Source organism: Hyla sarda, chromosome 4 (genome assembly GCF_029499605.1).
Source record: "Hyla sarda isolate aHylSar1 chromosome 4, aHylSar1.hap1, whole genome shotgun sequence".
Classification (NCBI taxonomy): Eukaryota; Metazoa; Chordata; class Amphibia; order Anura; family Hylidae; genus Hyla; species Hyla sarda.
The window spans coordinates 99,597,228-99,612,781 of NC_079192.1; the positions used below are offsets into that span (position 1 = coordinate 99,597,228).

A 15,554-nucleotide genomic window follows, 5' to 3' on the forward strand; every position below is an offset into this window, starting at 1 on the left:
ATTCGGTCCAGTTTTAGCGGGGATTGAGATTTTAACTCACGGTTTAGTTTAGGCTGAGGCCGGCAGGTTTTCTGGCCTAGCTTGTCTTTGAAAGTTGCGCAGATCCGTCCTGCTAGTCCGGCATCCACGAGAGCAGTAACCCAAGAGAGCGATCATTGGCTACAGCTCCCTTATATGGGCAGGGGCTGGACATAAGCTCACTGGTCCATACAACTGTCAATCTTCTGTACAGAGAGTTATGGGTAAACATGTGACCCAAGGACCTCCAAAGGTCCTCCAACATACTGTGGAGTCCCGGTACCGTATTGTATACGTTACCTGTATAGAGGTCCCCATAGTCAGAGTCCCTAGGACGTCGGGGTCCCTCTTTTGTAGTTTTCCCCTTGTCACCTCACACTTAGTCGATGACTATATAGCAGTTCTTATCAATATAAGTATAAGTATAGATATGTATATATTTAGTTATCTACCTGTTCTGAGCGTAGCAGGACCTGAAATCACGTGATTAGGTTAGAACTCTATGGTTTTGCTACTGGACCTTTGGAGGTTCTCGTGACGTGTTCACCCACAATGCACTGTAACGGTGAGTGACAGTCGTTACGGACCAATCAAAAATGGCCAGCCCCTGCCCATATAAGGGACCTGCGCCATCTTGATCCCTCTCTTGGGTTGCTGACTCTGGAAGAGGTAGGACCTCCGCAGCTTACAAGACAATTTACTAGGCCAAAGCCTTGCAGCCTAGGCCTCTAGCATAGCGGATTTACTAAACAATTCCCCGCTACTCATCACAAGATCACTGGACCTAAATACTCCCCTAAATCCAGCGGATCTCTGCTATACAATCCATCAGAAGCTAAATTGGGCTTATCTGATCCCAACCGACTGTCAATCGCTGCTGAAGCTATATGCAAAGAGACTCTGTTATCTGGACTGTTACTATCATTACATGTACAGAAATTCTTCAGTAAAAGTTCCAGCAAGTTTTCAGTTAACAGCGGTTGTGGACAATCCTTTATTTCTGCATCACCTATTGCTCTTGGGAAGGGTGGCAGTAGGCCTATCAAGAAACACAGCATTTAACCCTCACCCTGGCGTCACGAGTGACAAGGGTTAACAGCGCCCTTAACTATCCTGAACAGCAACACCCTAAATACCCTACACTCCCACAAGACAGTATCCTCTCATCAGCCACCACAACACCATAGAGGAATTAACATAGTCACATGACCGAAGGTCCTGCGACGCTAACAAGGTAAGTAGACTAATATACACTATATTAAGTATACGCATTAGTAAATATGTACATAATAGCATTATGAAATTAGAAAAGGAGGAGGCGACTAGGGGCTGTACCACCCGGGGGACCCTACCCGAATGTAGTAACTCTGACTTTGGGGACCACCATACAAGGTACGGTATTCAATACGGTACCGGGACACCACACATAGCTTTAAATTATGTCAACTGCGGCTGTTTTTCTCTTCCTGCTGTAAACAGGTCAGACAGGGCCTTCATTTTAAAGGGGTACTCCGGGGGAAAACTATTTTTTTCAAATCATCTGGGGCCAGAAAGTTAAACAGATTTTTATTTAGAAATCTTAATCCTTTTAGTACTTATCAGCTGCTGTATGCTCCACAGGAGGTTGTATAGTTTGTAGTCTTACCACAGTGATCTCTGCTGACACATCTGTCCATGTCAGGAACTGTCAAGAGCAGGAGAGGTTTCCTTGTACTCTGGACTGTTCCTGACATGGACAGAGGTGTCAGTAGAGAGCAGTGTGGTCAGAGTGGAAAGAACTGTACAACTTCCTCTGTAGTATACAGCAGCTGATAAGTACTGGAAGGATTAAGATTTTTAAACAGAAGTAATTTACAAATCTGTTTAACTTGTTGTTACCAGTTGATTTGAAAAAAAAAAGGGTGTTTCCACCAGAGAACCCCTTTAAGATTGATGCTGGACAGGGGCATAGCTATAGGGAGTACAGAGGTAGTCATAGAGCACATCTGCCCCATAGGAGGCCAGTATTATAATTGGCACATGGGGCCCTGTTGCAAATTTTGCATCAGGGCCCAGAAGCCACAAGTTCCGCCTCTGGTGCTGGATAGTGTTGAGCGGCATAGGCCATATTCGAATTCACGATATTTCGCAAATATATGGACGAATATTCGTCATATATTCGCTAAATTCGCATATTCATAATATTCGCGTTTTATTTTCGCATATGCAAATATTCGCATATGCGAAAATTTGCATTTGCGAAAATTTGCATATGCGAAAATTTACGTATACAAAAATATGCATATCCGAAAATTCGCACGCCAGTCTCACACATTAGTATGAGAGCCTTCTTTACACCACACAAGCTGGTAGCAGAGAATGATGATTACTGTGATGTGTACTGTGAAAAAAAAAATTAAAAAAAGAATATTCGTAATTGCGAATATATAGTGCTGTATCGCGAATATGCGATATTTGGGAATATAATTTGCATTGTGAATATTTGCGAGCAACACTAGTGCTGGACCCAGAGGCAGGACCCACGTGAATCTGGGTGTACGTGCCATCAATTTTTAGATGGGAATACCCCTTTAACCTTTTATTTATTTATGTATTTATTATTATTATTATTATTATTATTATTATTGTTATTTATTTATTTTATTTTTTTTTGCTCCTTGCTTTTTAATGGCTTGTTTTATGCAGGACCAATTATGACAAACCTAAAAACAATATATATATATATATATATATATATATATATATATATATATATGAGGGTTGAAACTGAAAGCCCCCCCCCCCAACGTAATTTTGCAACTTTATGGTTACAATGGCACATTGGGGGACATTTAGCAGTCAGTGTAGGAGCACTGATTTTATACACAGGATTTGATGGTGTATGTGGAGTGTACATGCACCAAATTTGATAAATGGTGCAGGGCATATGATGAATATGGGGTTACCAACTATGAAAAAACACCACCAACAACTTGATTGCTTTATGAATTGCTTTAGTGAAAACATTTTTTAAACATTCAAAATATGTAAGATAGAGTCTTTGCAAAAAAGTAGAAATTACAAAATTTCAAATCACCCAAAGTGTACCTTCTTCGGACCCGCTCGACACTCTCCAGGCTGTAGGTAATTTTCAGCCCATGTCCAGGCTTCCTTCGGCTTGCGTCCAGTCTGTTCCCCTTCGTGAGAGGAAGGTCTATGCGCTGAAGGAAGCCTGAATATGGGCTGAAAATTACCTACAGCCTGGAGAGTGTCGAGCGGGTCCGAAGAAGGTACAATTTGAGTGATTTGAAATTTTGTAATTTCTACTTTTTTGCAAAGACTCTATCTTACATATTTTGAATGTTTAAAAATTTTTTTCACTAAAGCAATTTATAAAGCAATCAAGTTATTGGTGGCGTTTTTTCATAATTGCTACTTGGATTCTCAGTGAGTTTGAGCCCTCACTAATGAAAAACGCAAGACACCCGCCCAAGTGTGAACAGGTGACATATGTAATACATTTTCTGGGGTTAGTACACATTTAAAAAAAAAAAAATCACTGCAGAACACCACTTTGTAGGACCCCCTTCTCCGCGACTTTTGTGCGATTTTTTCCACCCGTGGAACTTTTTGAAAGCCCGTTTTGTAAGCCAGGTCTGTTCTGGTGTAGTTTTGTTTTTTTTGTAGTTAAAGGATGTGCAAGAAATCTGCGCCTTTTTTTTCTTTTTTAGAAGAGTCGCACATCGTAAATCACTGACCACTGCAAACTATAAAGCAGATCTCATGTAAAACATCTGTTCTGTGAGAAATCGTGCAGGCTGGCGTCCCATTAAAAGTCGCACAAAAGTCGCACATGCAACATTTTGCGACAAATATACACCAAAGTGTACCGGTGTAAATTCCTCCCCATTAACTTGATCCTGTAGGTCAATTAAATTAGAACCATACCCAATTTTTATAAGTTTTGTTTCATTTTACTACTTTCAAACGGAAGTTGCACAGACTTAAGGGGATTCGCCATGTTAGTTAACCCCTGCTATGCATGACACTATCCTTCATTTGTCCAGATGAACACTACTGGGTTAATTCTTTTTTATGCACAGAGGAGTTTACACACAGTATAGTGACCCAAAGGGACATTACTGCTATGGTACATCAGAGGAGGTGACTACAATTAACCTAAAACAGCATTATGAGGATGGCCATTTAATAAAGGATATTTACAAAATCAATCTCGAGAATATAGTGGTTTGCGTCAATCATCCAGAGTTTTCCTCCCGCTGGAACCCAATATATATACATTTGTCCAGAGAGACTACTGCCCTCTGCCATCTTGGACTACTCCACCCATCCTCCTCAAGGACACCACATGTCTACAGCAATGCCAAGTATCTATAGCTTTTTTTTAACTTTTTTTAATATTTGTTTTTTGTTTAACCCCCCCCCCCCCCCCCCCCCCCCCGCATTTTGGAGTCATGTATTGTAGCATAACAGTATATTTTCAGAAATGGACCATACATAAAGTGACACACTGACTACGTTTCGTCCAGGTATCCGTATTAGGGTGCGTTCACACTACGGAATTCCGCGGTGTGAACTTAACATTAGTGTGAATGGGTCTCCGTGAGACCCGTTCACACTGCGGAATTTCAGCTTCGGACAATTGTTCAGCGCAAAGAAAGGTCATGTTAATTATTTGCGCGGATTCCGCGAGCACTGCATACCCGTCAATGGTGACGGCTCAGTGCCCCGCGGCCCTAGCTCCGAAGCACCCTCGGCGGCGGCCGCCAGGCGGAACCTCCGATCGCAGAATTCAGCAAGCGGAGATTCCGCAGTGTGAACGCACCCTTAGTCAGTGTATACCAGTGTTTCCCAATCAGGGTGCCTCCAGCTGTCAAAAAACTACAATCCCAGCATGCCCTAACAGCCAATAGTGTACAGTAGAGGTATGTTTTTCTTAGAGCAGTTTTTCCTAACCTGAGTGCCTCCAGCTGTTGCAAAACTACAACTCCCAGCATGCCGGGACAGCCCTTGGCTGTCCCGGCATGTTGGGAGTTGTAGTTTTGCAACAGCTGGAGGCACCCTGGTTCCCTTACACTGGTATATACCATTCTACCGCTATACCAGGAACATAGTGTCGTTTTTTTTGTTTGTTTGTTAGACACATAGTCCCACCAGTGTTATAGGGTGCCTCTATCTAGTATACAAGGTGTATCATATGTAACCACTAGGAAATACAGTACTAGTGATGTCTGTTGCTATAGTAACGCGCACATCGCTAGAAACCACACTGAAGTATCAGAGCGAAGTGGGCGGGTCACGTCGCCATGACATCTGTGGCAGCTCTGACGTCACCGCATGGCCCCGCCCACTCAGGAGGTTTCCCGTCCACAGGCCGTATCCCGGCCTGGTAGTGGTTCGTCCTGCCGGCTGTCTGGAGTTGTGTGTCCGCCAGCATGGAGGGCTTCTCGGAGGAGCTGGTGAGCGCTCTGAAGGAGGTGGTCAGCCACAGTAACTGGCAGTGTGTCGGGGACAAGGAGAGGTTTAAATCCCCCTGTACTAAGTAAGAGCCTGGAGGTGGGAATGGAAAGCATTGTAGTTATATGTATGGCGGCCCCACCTGTATACTGCCCAGACAGCGGGAGAGCAGCCTATACCAAGTCCAGTGTATGTGGTGTGATTTACATGGACCCCAATCTAATACTAAGGGGGGGTCAGTATGTAGAAGGCAGGGTGGTACTGATAGGGCAGATGCCTGGCATGTCTAATGCTTTGGCAGAGCTACAACTCCCATCATGCCCTGACAGCCAAATGAGTTCTGCAGCAGCTGGTAGTAGAGGAATGTTGGCATGGGTGAGGGAATCTAATGGGATCTACAGTATTCTTACTGGTTGTCAGGTCAACCTTCCCGAATCATCCATGGAGCTTCTTTCTACCCCTGAGATTGAGGCTTTTGGGATCCTTTATTGGCTTAAAGGGAGATCCAGAAGTAGGGATGTCCGATACTAGTATCGGTATCGGGGCCTATACCAGGGAATTGCATGGTATCAGGGGACTCTTTTTATGTCCCTGATACCAAATCCGATACCTGGTGCAGCGCTCCGCTGCTCCCATCTACATCATGGCGTTCCATGGAGAAGCATGTGACACACGTCACTCCACCTCTCCACTGCGCCCAGCGTAACGCTATGGAGAAAGCAGAGTGACGTGTATGACACATGCTCCTCCATAGGACGCCATGATGCAGATGGCAGAATGGGGCAGCGATTGTGATTAGAAGGGGGCAGCAACAACCGACAGGGGCAAGTGAGCAACTACAAGGGAGGGGCCTGCTTTCTACAAAGGGGAGTGGGGGGGGGGGGGGGCTGCTTTCTACAAAGGGGGTGGGGGGTGGCTGCTTTCTACAAAGGGGGTGGCTGCTTTCTACAAAAGGGGTGAGGCTGCTTTCTACAAAGGGGGAGGGGCAGCTGTCTACATAGGGGGGGGGGGGGGGAGAGTGCTGTCTACAGGGGACTGCTGCTAATGTCTATCTATATTACCTACTATTAAAGGCAATCTTACAGCAATCACCTACCGCTGCTCACCATGTGAACATCAGCGCAATCGCTCTGGAGACCTTAGTCTCGCCGCCAATGCAAATTCCCTGTTCTGTCCAATGGAGAAGAGAGAAATCTTGGCTCATACTACAGCAGCCGCCTCCATTGTACACAACAAGGACCCACATATCAGCACGGTAAGCAGCGCCAGAAACTGGGTCACCCTGCTGTCAGATTCCCTCTAAAATAATAAAGTGCTTGTAATCGGTATCGGCGAGTACTAGAATTAAAGTATCGATACTCGTACTCAGTCTTAAAAGAATGGTATCGGGTATACCGACCCCCGCAGCGCGTATACAGCGTCCGGAACTAAATGTTCTGAACGCTGGCCAGTGAAGTATTCCTTTGAGGACCACGCTTGAGGAACACTGATCTAAAACACCATGTATTGATCTTTGATTGTAAACATCCCCTTACATCTGGTAGTATTACGGCTTCATTATTCATAGAGGCGCACAGAGATTCTTTTCGGTTAGATTTATACAACTCTTACTTAACATAAAATATGATCTGCTCCACCAGATGCCCTATTACTGCATTACTTCTAGGGAAAAATGACTCCAAAAATCAGACTCCATCATACAAACGCACATTTGGCCAAGCATGCGTGTTCATTTCAAGAGGAGAGGGGAATAAGCTGCTACCATAGCTGTCTCTCATGAGAGTGACGCATCAGCCATGTTGACATCCAAGGCTGTCTGCAGTTCCTCCTGTGTGGAGGGGGCTTAGGAGAAGAACGTGGTGACCCCTGCATCTCTGGCTGGGGAATTACCAGTAATAGTGTCTACATTGGTCACTGATAACACTGGAGCCTCCAGAGGTATCTACCCATTATATGGTTGCCTGTCATTAATACCATACACTGGAATCCATCAGCCATATACTGATAAAGTAGCCATTGAATAGATAAGATTTTTTTTTTTTTTAAAGGATCCCAAGGTATGGAATAGAAATGAGGACATGTGGACATCCAGCATGCCTGATTCTTTATTATCATGACATCTGTTGTTGGGGGATGCTGGGAAGATCACATATACATTCAATTGTTGACCAAACCCCTTGTCTAACCTACTTTAGTATTTATAGCGGCTTTTATACCAAGGAGTGGTAAAATGAAAGCGGTTTTCTGTGTTGCAGCATTTTTATGTAATCAGTGTAAAAGTAAAGAAGGTATACTCTCCTCCCCTGCTTTCCCGCTACTGTCAAATCTCCTGGTCAGCGCAGCATTCCTCTTCTGATGACGTTTCACATGGGCCAAAACTGCCTGCTCAGCCCAGTGATTGTATTTTTGTAACAGGTTAATAGTAACCCATAAGTATAGATAACTACACTGCTCAAAAAAATAAAGGGAACACTTAAACTACACAATGTAACTCCAAGTCAATCACACTCAGGATGCAACACTGATTGACAATCAATTTCACATGCTGTTGTGCAAATGGAACAGACAACAGGTGGAAATTATAGGCAATTAGCAAGACCCCCCCCCAATAAAGGAGTGGTTCTGCAGGTGGTGACCACAGACCACTACTCAGTTCCCATGCTTTGGGCTGATGTTTTGGTCACTTTTTAATGCTGCCGGTGCTTTCACTCTAGTGGTAGCATGAGACTGAGTCTACAACCCACACAAGTGGCTCAGGTAGTGCAACTCATCCAGGATGGCACATCAATGCGAGCTGTGGCAAGAAGGTTTGCTGTGTCTGTCAGCGTAGTGTCCAGAGCATGAAGGCGCTACCAGGAGACAGGCCAATTCATCACGAGATGTGGAGGAGGCCGTAGGAGGGAACCAACCCAGCAGCAGCAGGACCGCTACCTCCGCCTTTGTGCAAGGAGGAGCACTGCCAGACCCCTGCAAAATGACCTCCAGCAGGCCATAAATGTTCATGTGTCTACTCAAACGGTCAGAAACAGACTCTATGAGGGAGGTATGAGGGCCCGACATCCACAGGTGGGGGTTGTGCTTACAGCCCAAAACCGTGCAGGACGTTTGGCATTTGCCAGAGAACACCAAGATTGGCAAATTCGCCACTGGCGCCCTGTGTTCTTCACAGATGAAAGCAGGTTCACACTGAGCAAATGTGACAGATGGTGTGGGTGTCATTTTTTTGGGGGGGCTGCACAGCCCTCCATGTTCTTGCTAGAGGTAGCCTTACTGCCATTAGGCACCGAGATGCGATCCTCAGACCCCTTGTGAGATCATATGCTGGCGCGATTGGCCCTGGGTTCCTCATAATGCAGGACAATGCTAGACCTCATGTGGCTGGAGTGTGACAGCAGTTCCTGCAAGAGGAAGGCATTAATGCTATGGACTGGACCGCCCGTTCCCCAGACCTGAATCTGATTGAGCACATCTGGGACATCATGTCTTGCTCCATCCACCAATGCCACATTGCACCTCAGACTGTCCAGGAGTTGGCGGATGCTTTAGTCCAGGTCTGGGAGGACATTCCTCAGGAGACCATCTGTCACCTCATCAGGAGAATGCCTCGGCATTGTAGGGAGATCATACGGGCACGTGGAGGCCACACACACTACTGAGACTCATTTTGACTTGTTTTAAGGACATTACATCAAAGTTGGATCAGCCTGTAGTGTGGTTTTCCACTTTGATTTTGAGTGTGACTCCATATCCAGACCTCCATGGGTTGATAAATTTGATTTTCATTGATCATTTTTGTGTGATTTTGTTGTCAGCACATTCAATTATGTAAAGATGAAAGTATTTCATACGATTAGTTCATTCATTCAGATCTAGGATGTGTTATCTTAGTGTTCCCTTTATTTTATTTTTTAGCAGTGTAGTTAAAGGGGTACTCCGGCCCTAATACATCTTAAGATGTCTGATCGCGTGGGTCCCGCTGCTAGGGACCCCCGCAATCTGTCATTCAGCACCCACCATTGCGAGCTCTCCGCAGTGCTGGAGGCTCCGATTGTGCAGCGTGACGACCATTGGGTCGGAGTATCGTGACGTCACGACTCCGCGTCTGTGTGATGTCATGCCCCGCCCCCTCAATGCAAGTCTATGTGAGGGGGCGTGACGGTCTATGGGTACTGAATTACAGATTGCGAAGGTCCCCAGCGATCAGATATCTTATCCACTATCCTTTTGGATAGGGGATAAGGTGTATTAGGGATGGAGTACCCCTTTTAAATGAGTTGTGTAGTAAAAAATAACTTATCGCCTATTCAAAAGACGGGATAAGTTATAGATCACGGGACCCCCAGCGATCTGAACGGGGCCCTGGCAGTTGGCTGGAAGGGGGGCGTGCTGATCTCATAGAGATACATGGAGGGGGTGTGTCAGCCGCGGCTTCCTGCAGGGGTTGGAGTGGCCGCTTCCGGCAGACTGCCGGGGCCCCTATCAGGAGATCGCGGGGGGTCCCAGCACTTAGACCCCCCACGATCTATAACTTATCACCTATTCTTTGGATAGGGGATATTATTTTTCACTGCACTACTCCCTTTAACCCCTTAATGACAATGGACGTAAATGTACGTCATGGTGACGTGGTACTTAATGCACCATGACATACATTTATGTGCCGCCATGATCGCAAGCACTGGAGTGGTGCTCGCGTCATGCACGGCAGGTCCCGGCTGCTATCAGCAGCCAGGGACCTGCCGGTAATGGTGGACATCCGCGATCGTGCGGATGTCTGCCATTAACCCCTCAGATGCCGTGATCAGTACAGATCATGGCATCTGCGGCAGTGCGGTACTTTGGATGATCGGATCGCCCGCAGTGCTGCCGCGGCGATCCGATCATCCAGCTCTGGTCTGAGATCGAGCAGACCAGAGTAGAAGATCACCGATAATACTGATCAGTGCTATGTCCTATACATAGCACTGAACAGTATTAGCAATCAAATGATTGCTATGGATAGTCCCCTACGGGGACATAAAAAGTGTTAAAAAAAATAAAAAAATAAAAATTTAAAGTAACAAAAATGTAAAATTAAAAAGTAAAAACATTTGAAAAATCCGCTCCCCCAATAAAAAAAAAACGTCAGTTTTTCCCATTTTACCCGCAAAAAAGCCAAAAAAATAATTAATACACTATCTGAACTATTAAAATATATTGTTAATTATCCAGTACGGGGAACGGCGTAAATGTAAAAAAAAAAAATTTCAAAAGTCAAATTGCTGTTTTTTTTGTCACATTTTATTCCAAATTTTTTAAAATAAATTTATAAAAAGTAAAACCTAAGCAAAAGTGGTACTGATAAAAACTACAGATCATGGCACAAAAAAATTGCCCTCATATCACTCCATATACAACAAAATTAGAAAGTTATAGGTGGTCAAAATAGGGCAATTTCAAACATACTAATTTTGTAAAAATTGTTTGAGATTTTTTTTTTAAGCGGTACAATTATAGAAAAGAATATAATCATGGGTATCATATTAATCGTATTGACCCACAGAATAAAGAGAACCATTCATTTTTACCGGAAAGTGTACAGCGTGAAAACAAAACCTTCCAAAATGTGCTAAATTGCGGTTTTCTTTTCAATTTTCCAACATAAATATTTGGTTGCGCCGTACATTTTATGGTAAAATAAGTACAATTGGTGACGCAAAAAACAAGTCCTCATATGGGTCTGTGGATGGAAATATGAGAGTTATGATTTTTAGAAGGCGAATAGGAAAAAACGAAAATGCTAAAATAAAATTGGTCTGGTCCTTTAGGCCAAAATGGGCCTGGTCCTTAAGGGGTTAAAGAGTACCTGTCACTAAACTAAACTTTTAATATATTGTTCCTAATGTAATTATAAGACAGTTTTCTATTTACTTGCTGTTAAAATTCTCAACCTTTACATGTTTTTAATGTGATTGAAAAAATATCCACTAGGTGGCTCTGTTCTGTTCCCTGATGCAAGTCAAACAGTTTGGTCTCCACCCGGACAGAAGTCCAAACTCAGGAAGTGCATGTGGGGCATGGTGAGGCACGGCTCTCACAGGCTTCACTGACGTCATGCCTGCTGGAGAACGCCCACTTACTCCTGCCGGGAGCTCACACAATGTGAGAAAGGGGAAAAGTATGATGCAGAGATTTTTAAAACTCAGAACAGTTTTTAAGGGAAGGAGGGTTTTTAGAAGTTTAGGAATATAATCTGAATTAGTTTAGAAACTATGGTTTGATGACAGGTACTCTTTAAAGTAAAGCTATTATATGTAGTCGGAAGAGTTCCTTGTCTTGAATCAATCACTCCTCCAAACCAATGGGAATAGGCAGCTGAGCTTATCAACTTTTTGGCAAAGGACGCCCCAATGATAGATGCTTTCTGTTATCGGACTGTGTCATTGCCAGGTATAGCCGCGTTTTCCAACCAGTGTGCCTCCAACTGTTGCAAAACTACAACCCCCAGCATGGGCGGCTTTCCAAGCATGCTAGGAGTTGTAGTTTTGCAGTGCTGGAGGCACACTGATTAGGAAACACTGGGGTATAGTATCACAGTTACTTAGAGGATTTCAATAATTTTTGTCTCCTTTTTTTTCAGATTATATTCAGAGGATGGAGAACATTTAGTCCTAATTCACACAGGTGGAAAGTTTTATGCCATGGATTCAGCGTGTCCCCATGAAGGTATCCAATGAGTATTTTTTTACATAATTTTTTTATTTTGCATTCCAGTCTGTTTTGTTTGCTTCCTTCCATATGTTTACATCATAAGAACTATGCATTCCCTGCAAATTAATGTAAATGTACTGCACAGTGATGATCCATGTATTATACAGCTATCACCACGCCCTAATGCTGGGGAATGGAAATATCTCTAATCACAGCCATTTATTCTACAGTTATTTTAAGTAAATAGACGTGATCGCAGGGTGCCAATAGCTTGTCATGGCTGCAGGGCCTAATGGACCATCTTAGTACACCTATAATATAAGAATTCATGTCATACTGCTGACAGACAGAATACACAGTACAGAAATATAGTAATTTTTGATATGAGTGATCAAGCTTTGTAAAATTAATGTTTAAAAAAAAATAAAAAATAATCTTTTTTACTTTTTTATTTTAACACAAATCTAGGTCTTTCCAAATTCTTAAATCAGTTTAGCAACTTCTTTGGTTCCAGGGATTTTATGGTCCGAAAATGACATGTTATTTAAATAATTTTTTTTTATTATAAACATGTTTAAAAGAAAAAAAATGTTAGATGTTGTTAACGATTAATGTAACATTGTAGTATTTTTCCTTAATCCATAGGAGGGCCTTTGGAGCAGGGAGATATAGAAGAGCTCTGTGATGGACGACTGGCCCTGGCCTGTCCATGGCATGACTTTGAATTTTGCTTGGATGACGGTTCTTCTTCCTCTGGGTTACAGGTCCAGTAATTCCTAACTTTACTTTGAGAAAAATGATGTGTAGGTAGAGGTATTAGCAGTAGAAAGTGTGAGATGCTCATGCCATTGTACAGAGCACTTTTGAGACCTTACTTGGAGGATTGTGCGCAGTACTGATATAGATACCTTGAAGAGAGTTTAGAGAAGAGCTACTTAATTAGTACATTGATGGCATGAAAACACAGCATATATCCTTATACCCCTGGTGGTGCCTTGGATGCCGATGGCCTGTGGGGAGTGGGGGGCACTACATGTTTTTTTATACATAGGGCACAAGATACCTTTTCCAAGCCCTGAACAAGGACATCTATGTGGAGTTCAAAAACTGACCAGCAGGGAAACAAAGCACCCATTGTGGGTACTAAACCTTAGTTTGGAGAGGGTGGCACATCCTGTGAAAAGGCCCATCAGTCAACGGCTCTCGTGCAAACCTCATAGCTGGACCCTTGTCCCTGATGGTCTTCATGTCAAGCTCCTTAACAAGATTATCCTTGAGGTCTTAAAGGGTTTATTCCGGTGGAATTTTTTTTTTTTTTTTTTTTTTTTTTTAAATCAACTGGTGCCAAAAAGTTAAACAGCTTTGTAAATTACTTCTATTAATAAATCTTAATCCAATCAGCTGCTGTATACTACAGAGGAAATTCTTTTCTTCTTGGATTTTTTATCAGTCTGACCACAGTGCTCTCTGCTGTCACCTCTGTCCATGTCAGGAACTGTCCAGCACAAGATAGGTTTGCTATGGGGATTTGCTCCTGATCTGGACAGTTCCTTACATCGACAGAGGTTTCAGAAGAGAGCACTGTGGTCAGACAGAAAATAAATCCAAAAAGAAAAGAATTTCCTCTGTAGTATTCAGCAGCTAAAAAGTACTGGAAGGATTAAGATTTTTTTAATAGAAGTAATCAGTCTTTTATTTGCACCATTGAAAAAGAGGACAAGGCTCCCCGAAATGCCTGCACAGGTATTGGGACAACTTGGAATCTGCCACTGCCCCAGCAGAGACATTGACAAGCAGCTTAAACCTATTGCCGGCCAGTGATCAACAGCACCAGATCTCCACTGTTCTCTCACATCCTTCCCTGTGCCGTCGGGGTAGAGAGACACAGGGCCGGATGATCTGCAATGCCGTCACCCTCTTTTGATTGACTCCGCAAAACTTACCAACTGATCCGGTAAGAGGCACATTGTGCCGCCACATCCCCCTCTTGTACAGTGTCTCCGTGCCGCCGGGGTATAGAGGTCTATGCCTAAGCACTGATATGCGCTGTATTTCATCTACCCTGCGCAGACAGGGCTCAGTGGGCTCATAACAGTGAGTCCCCAGCGCTGCAAAAATCCCTCTTAACTTGGATTTATAAACCAATCCAGGATTAACTCTAACATAACTGTCTACACCATTTGAACTTGTGACATTACTTACCTCTTTATAACCCTGGTTAAGCAATTGTCAGACTGTACCTTTGTGCGCACAAGAGCGCAGTATCTACTTGTCCCATATACTAAGTACATTATTTAGTTCACTAAGTGTAACCCCCTTGTGATTTAGTGTCATTTATATATGAAATCTATGAGTATTTATCTATTTATGAACTATATTTCTATACTGTGAGTTGTCTGAAGCAAGGGCCCTGCCGAAGACCTCTCTTCAGAGTTTTTAAATAAATGTAATTTAATCACCAATAAATGTGATTTTATGCTAGACACAATCTCTTTCCTTTTTACCTTCTGAACTTCCTTTTGTCTCTCTTTTACCTTAGCCTAGTAGGACTGCTCCGTTGTCTGTTTATTTTTTATAGTCTATTTCTGGCACACTGGGTATGTGTTAGGCCCCTTTCACACTACAAAATTCTCTGTTTTTAAACATCCGTATGAAGTTCCGTCTGAAAACCAGCTGAAAACGGCAGTTACAAAATCCTATACGTCCGTTAAAAAATCCCATTATAGTCTATGGGATTTTCTAATATCCGTTTTAATCCATTTTAGTCTGTTATTGATACCGGACGTTATTTTGTGACGGAAGATAGTAACGGAAGAAGTAATGCATGCACTATTTCTTCCGTTACTATCTTCAGTCACAAAATAACGTCCGGTATCAATAATTTTAAATAATTTCACATTTACATCAATGTGTTTTGTGGAGTGACTTTTTTTTCCCCCCCTTATTCATTAAAACATTCTTTTTATAGAACCAGGTGTATGAGGTGAAGGTTTGCGAAGAGAAAATTTATATCCAAACTCAGAATGCATTATCATTAACCCCTTGGAAGAAAAGTCAGTCCAAACAGCCAGGTATGACTGTTTGCTATGAAAATCTATAAACAAACGGAGGGTTTTTCCAAGACTTAGCATAGGCCATCAAGATGTGGGGGTCCAACTCCTAGAACCCTTCTGACCGGCCAGTTGAAGCATCCGCAGCTGCACCTTTTCATCTCTGACCAGCACAGCTACCAGGGCTACACTGCAGCTTTTTGTAGTGCTACAAGATTAAGAATTATTGCTGGAAGTTGTATTGCACATTGCCCTAATAGATCAGTCAACAGCACTACACAGTTGTTAAAAAGAGAGCATGAAAAACAGCATAAAAAAATCCAGTACCTGCCATACACC

At 43.2% G+C, this 15,554-nt stretch overlaps 1 protein-coding gene across 3 annotated transcripts in view; it reads left to right on the forward strand.

The window, feature by feature from the left end:
• The first annotated feature begins 5,313 nt into the window (after positions 1 to 5,313).
• LOC130368296 (uncharacterized protein HI_0077-like) overlaps positions 5,314 to 15,554 on the forward strand; it is a 33,991-nt gene continuing 23,750 nt past the window's right edge. The window contains exons 1-4 of one of the 3 annotated variants that reach the window (XR_008892404.1): positions 5,314 to 5,560; positions 12,095 to 12,180; positions 12,811 to 12,929; positions 15,134 to 15,236. Coding sequence is in view for 2 of the 3 variants with exons in the window: in XM_056571739.1 (XP_056427714.1) it covers positions 5,454 to 5,560; positions 12,095 to 12,180; positions 12,811 to 12,929; positions 15,134 to 15,236 (415 nt within the window). In the remaining variant the exon portion in view is untranslated. The remainder of the gene's footprint in view (positions 5,561 to 12,094; positions 12,181 to 12,810; positions 12,930 to 15,133; positions 15,237 to 15,554) is intronic. The other 2 variants (XM_056571739.1, XM_056571740.1) reach the window with 2 other exon arrangements.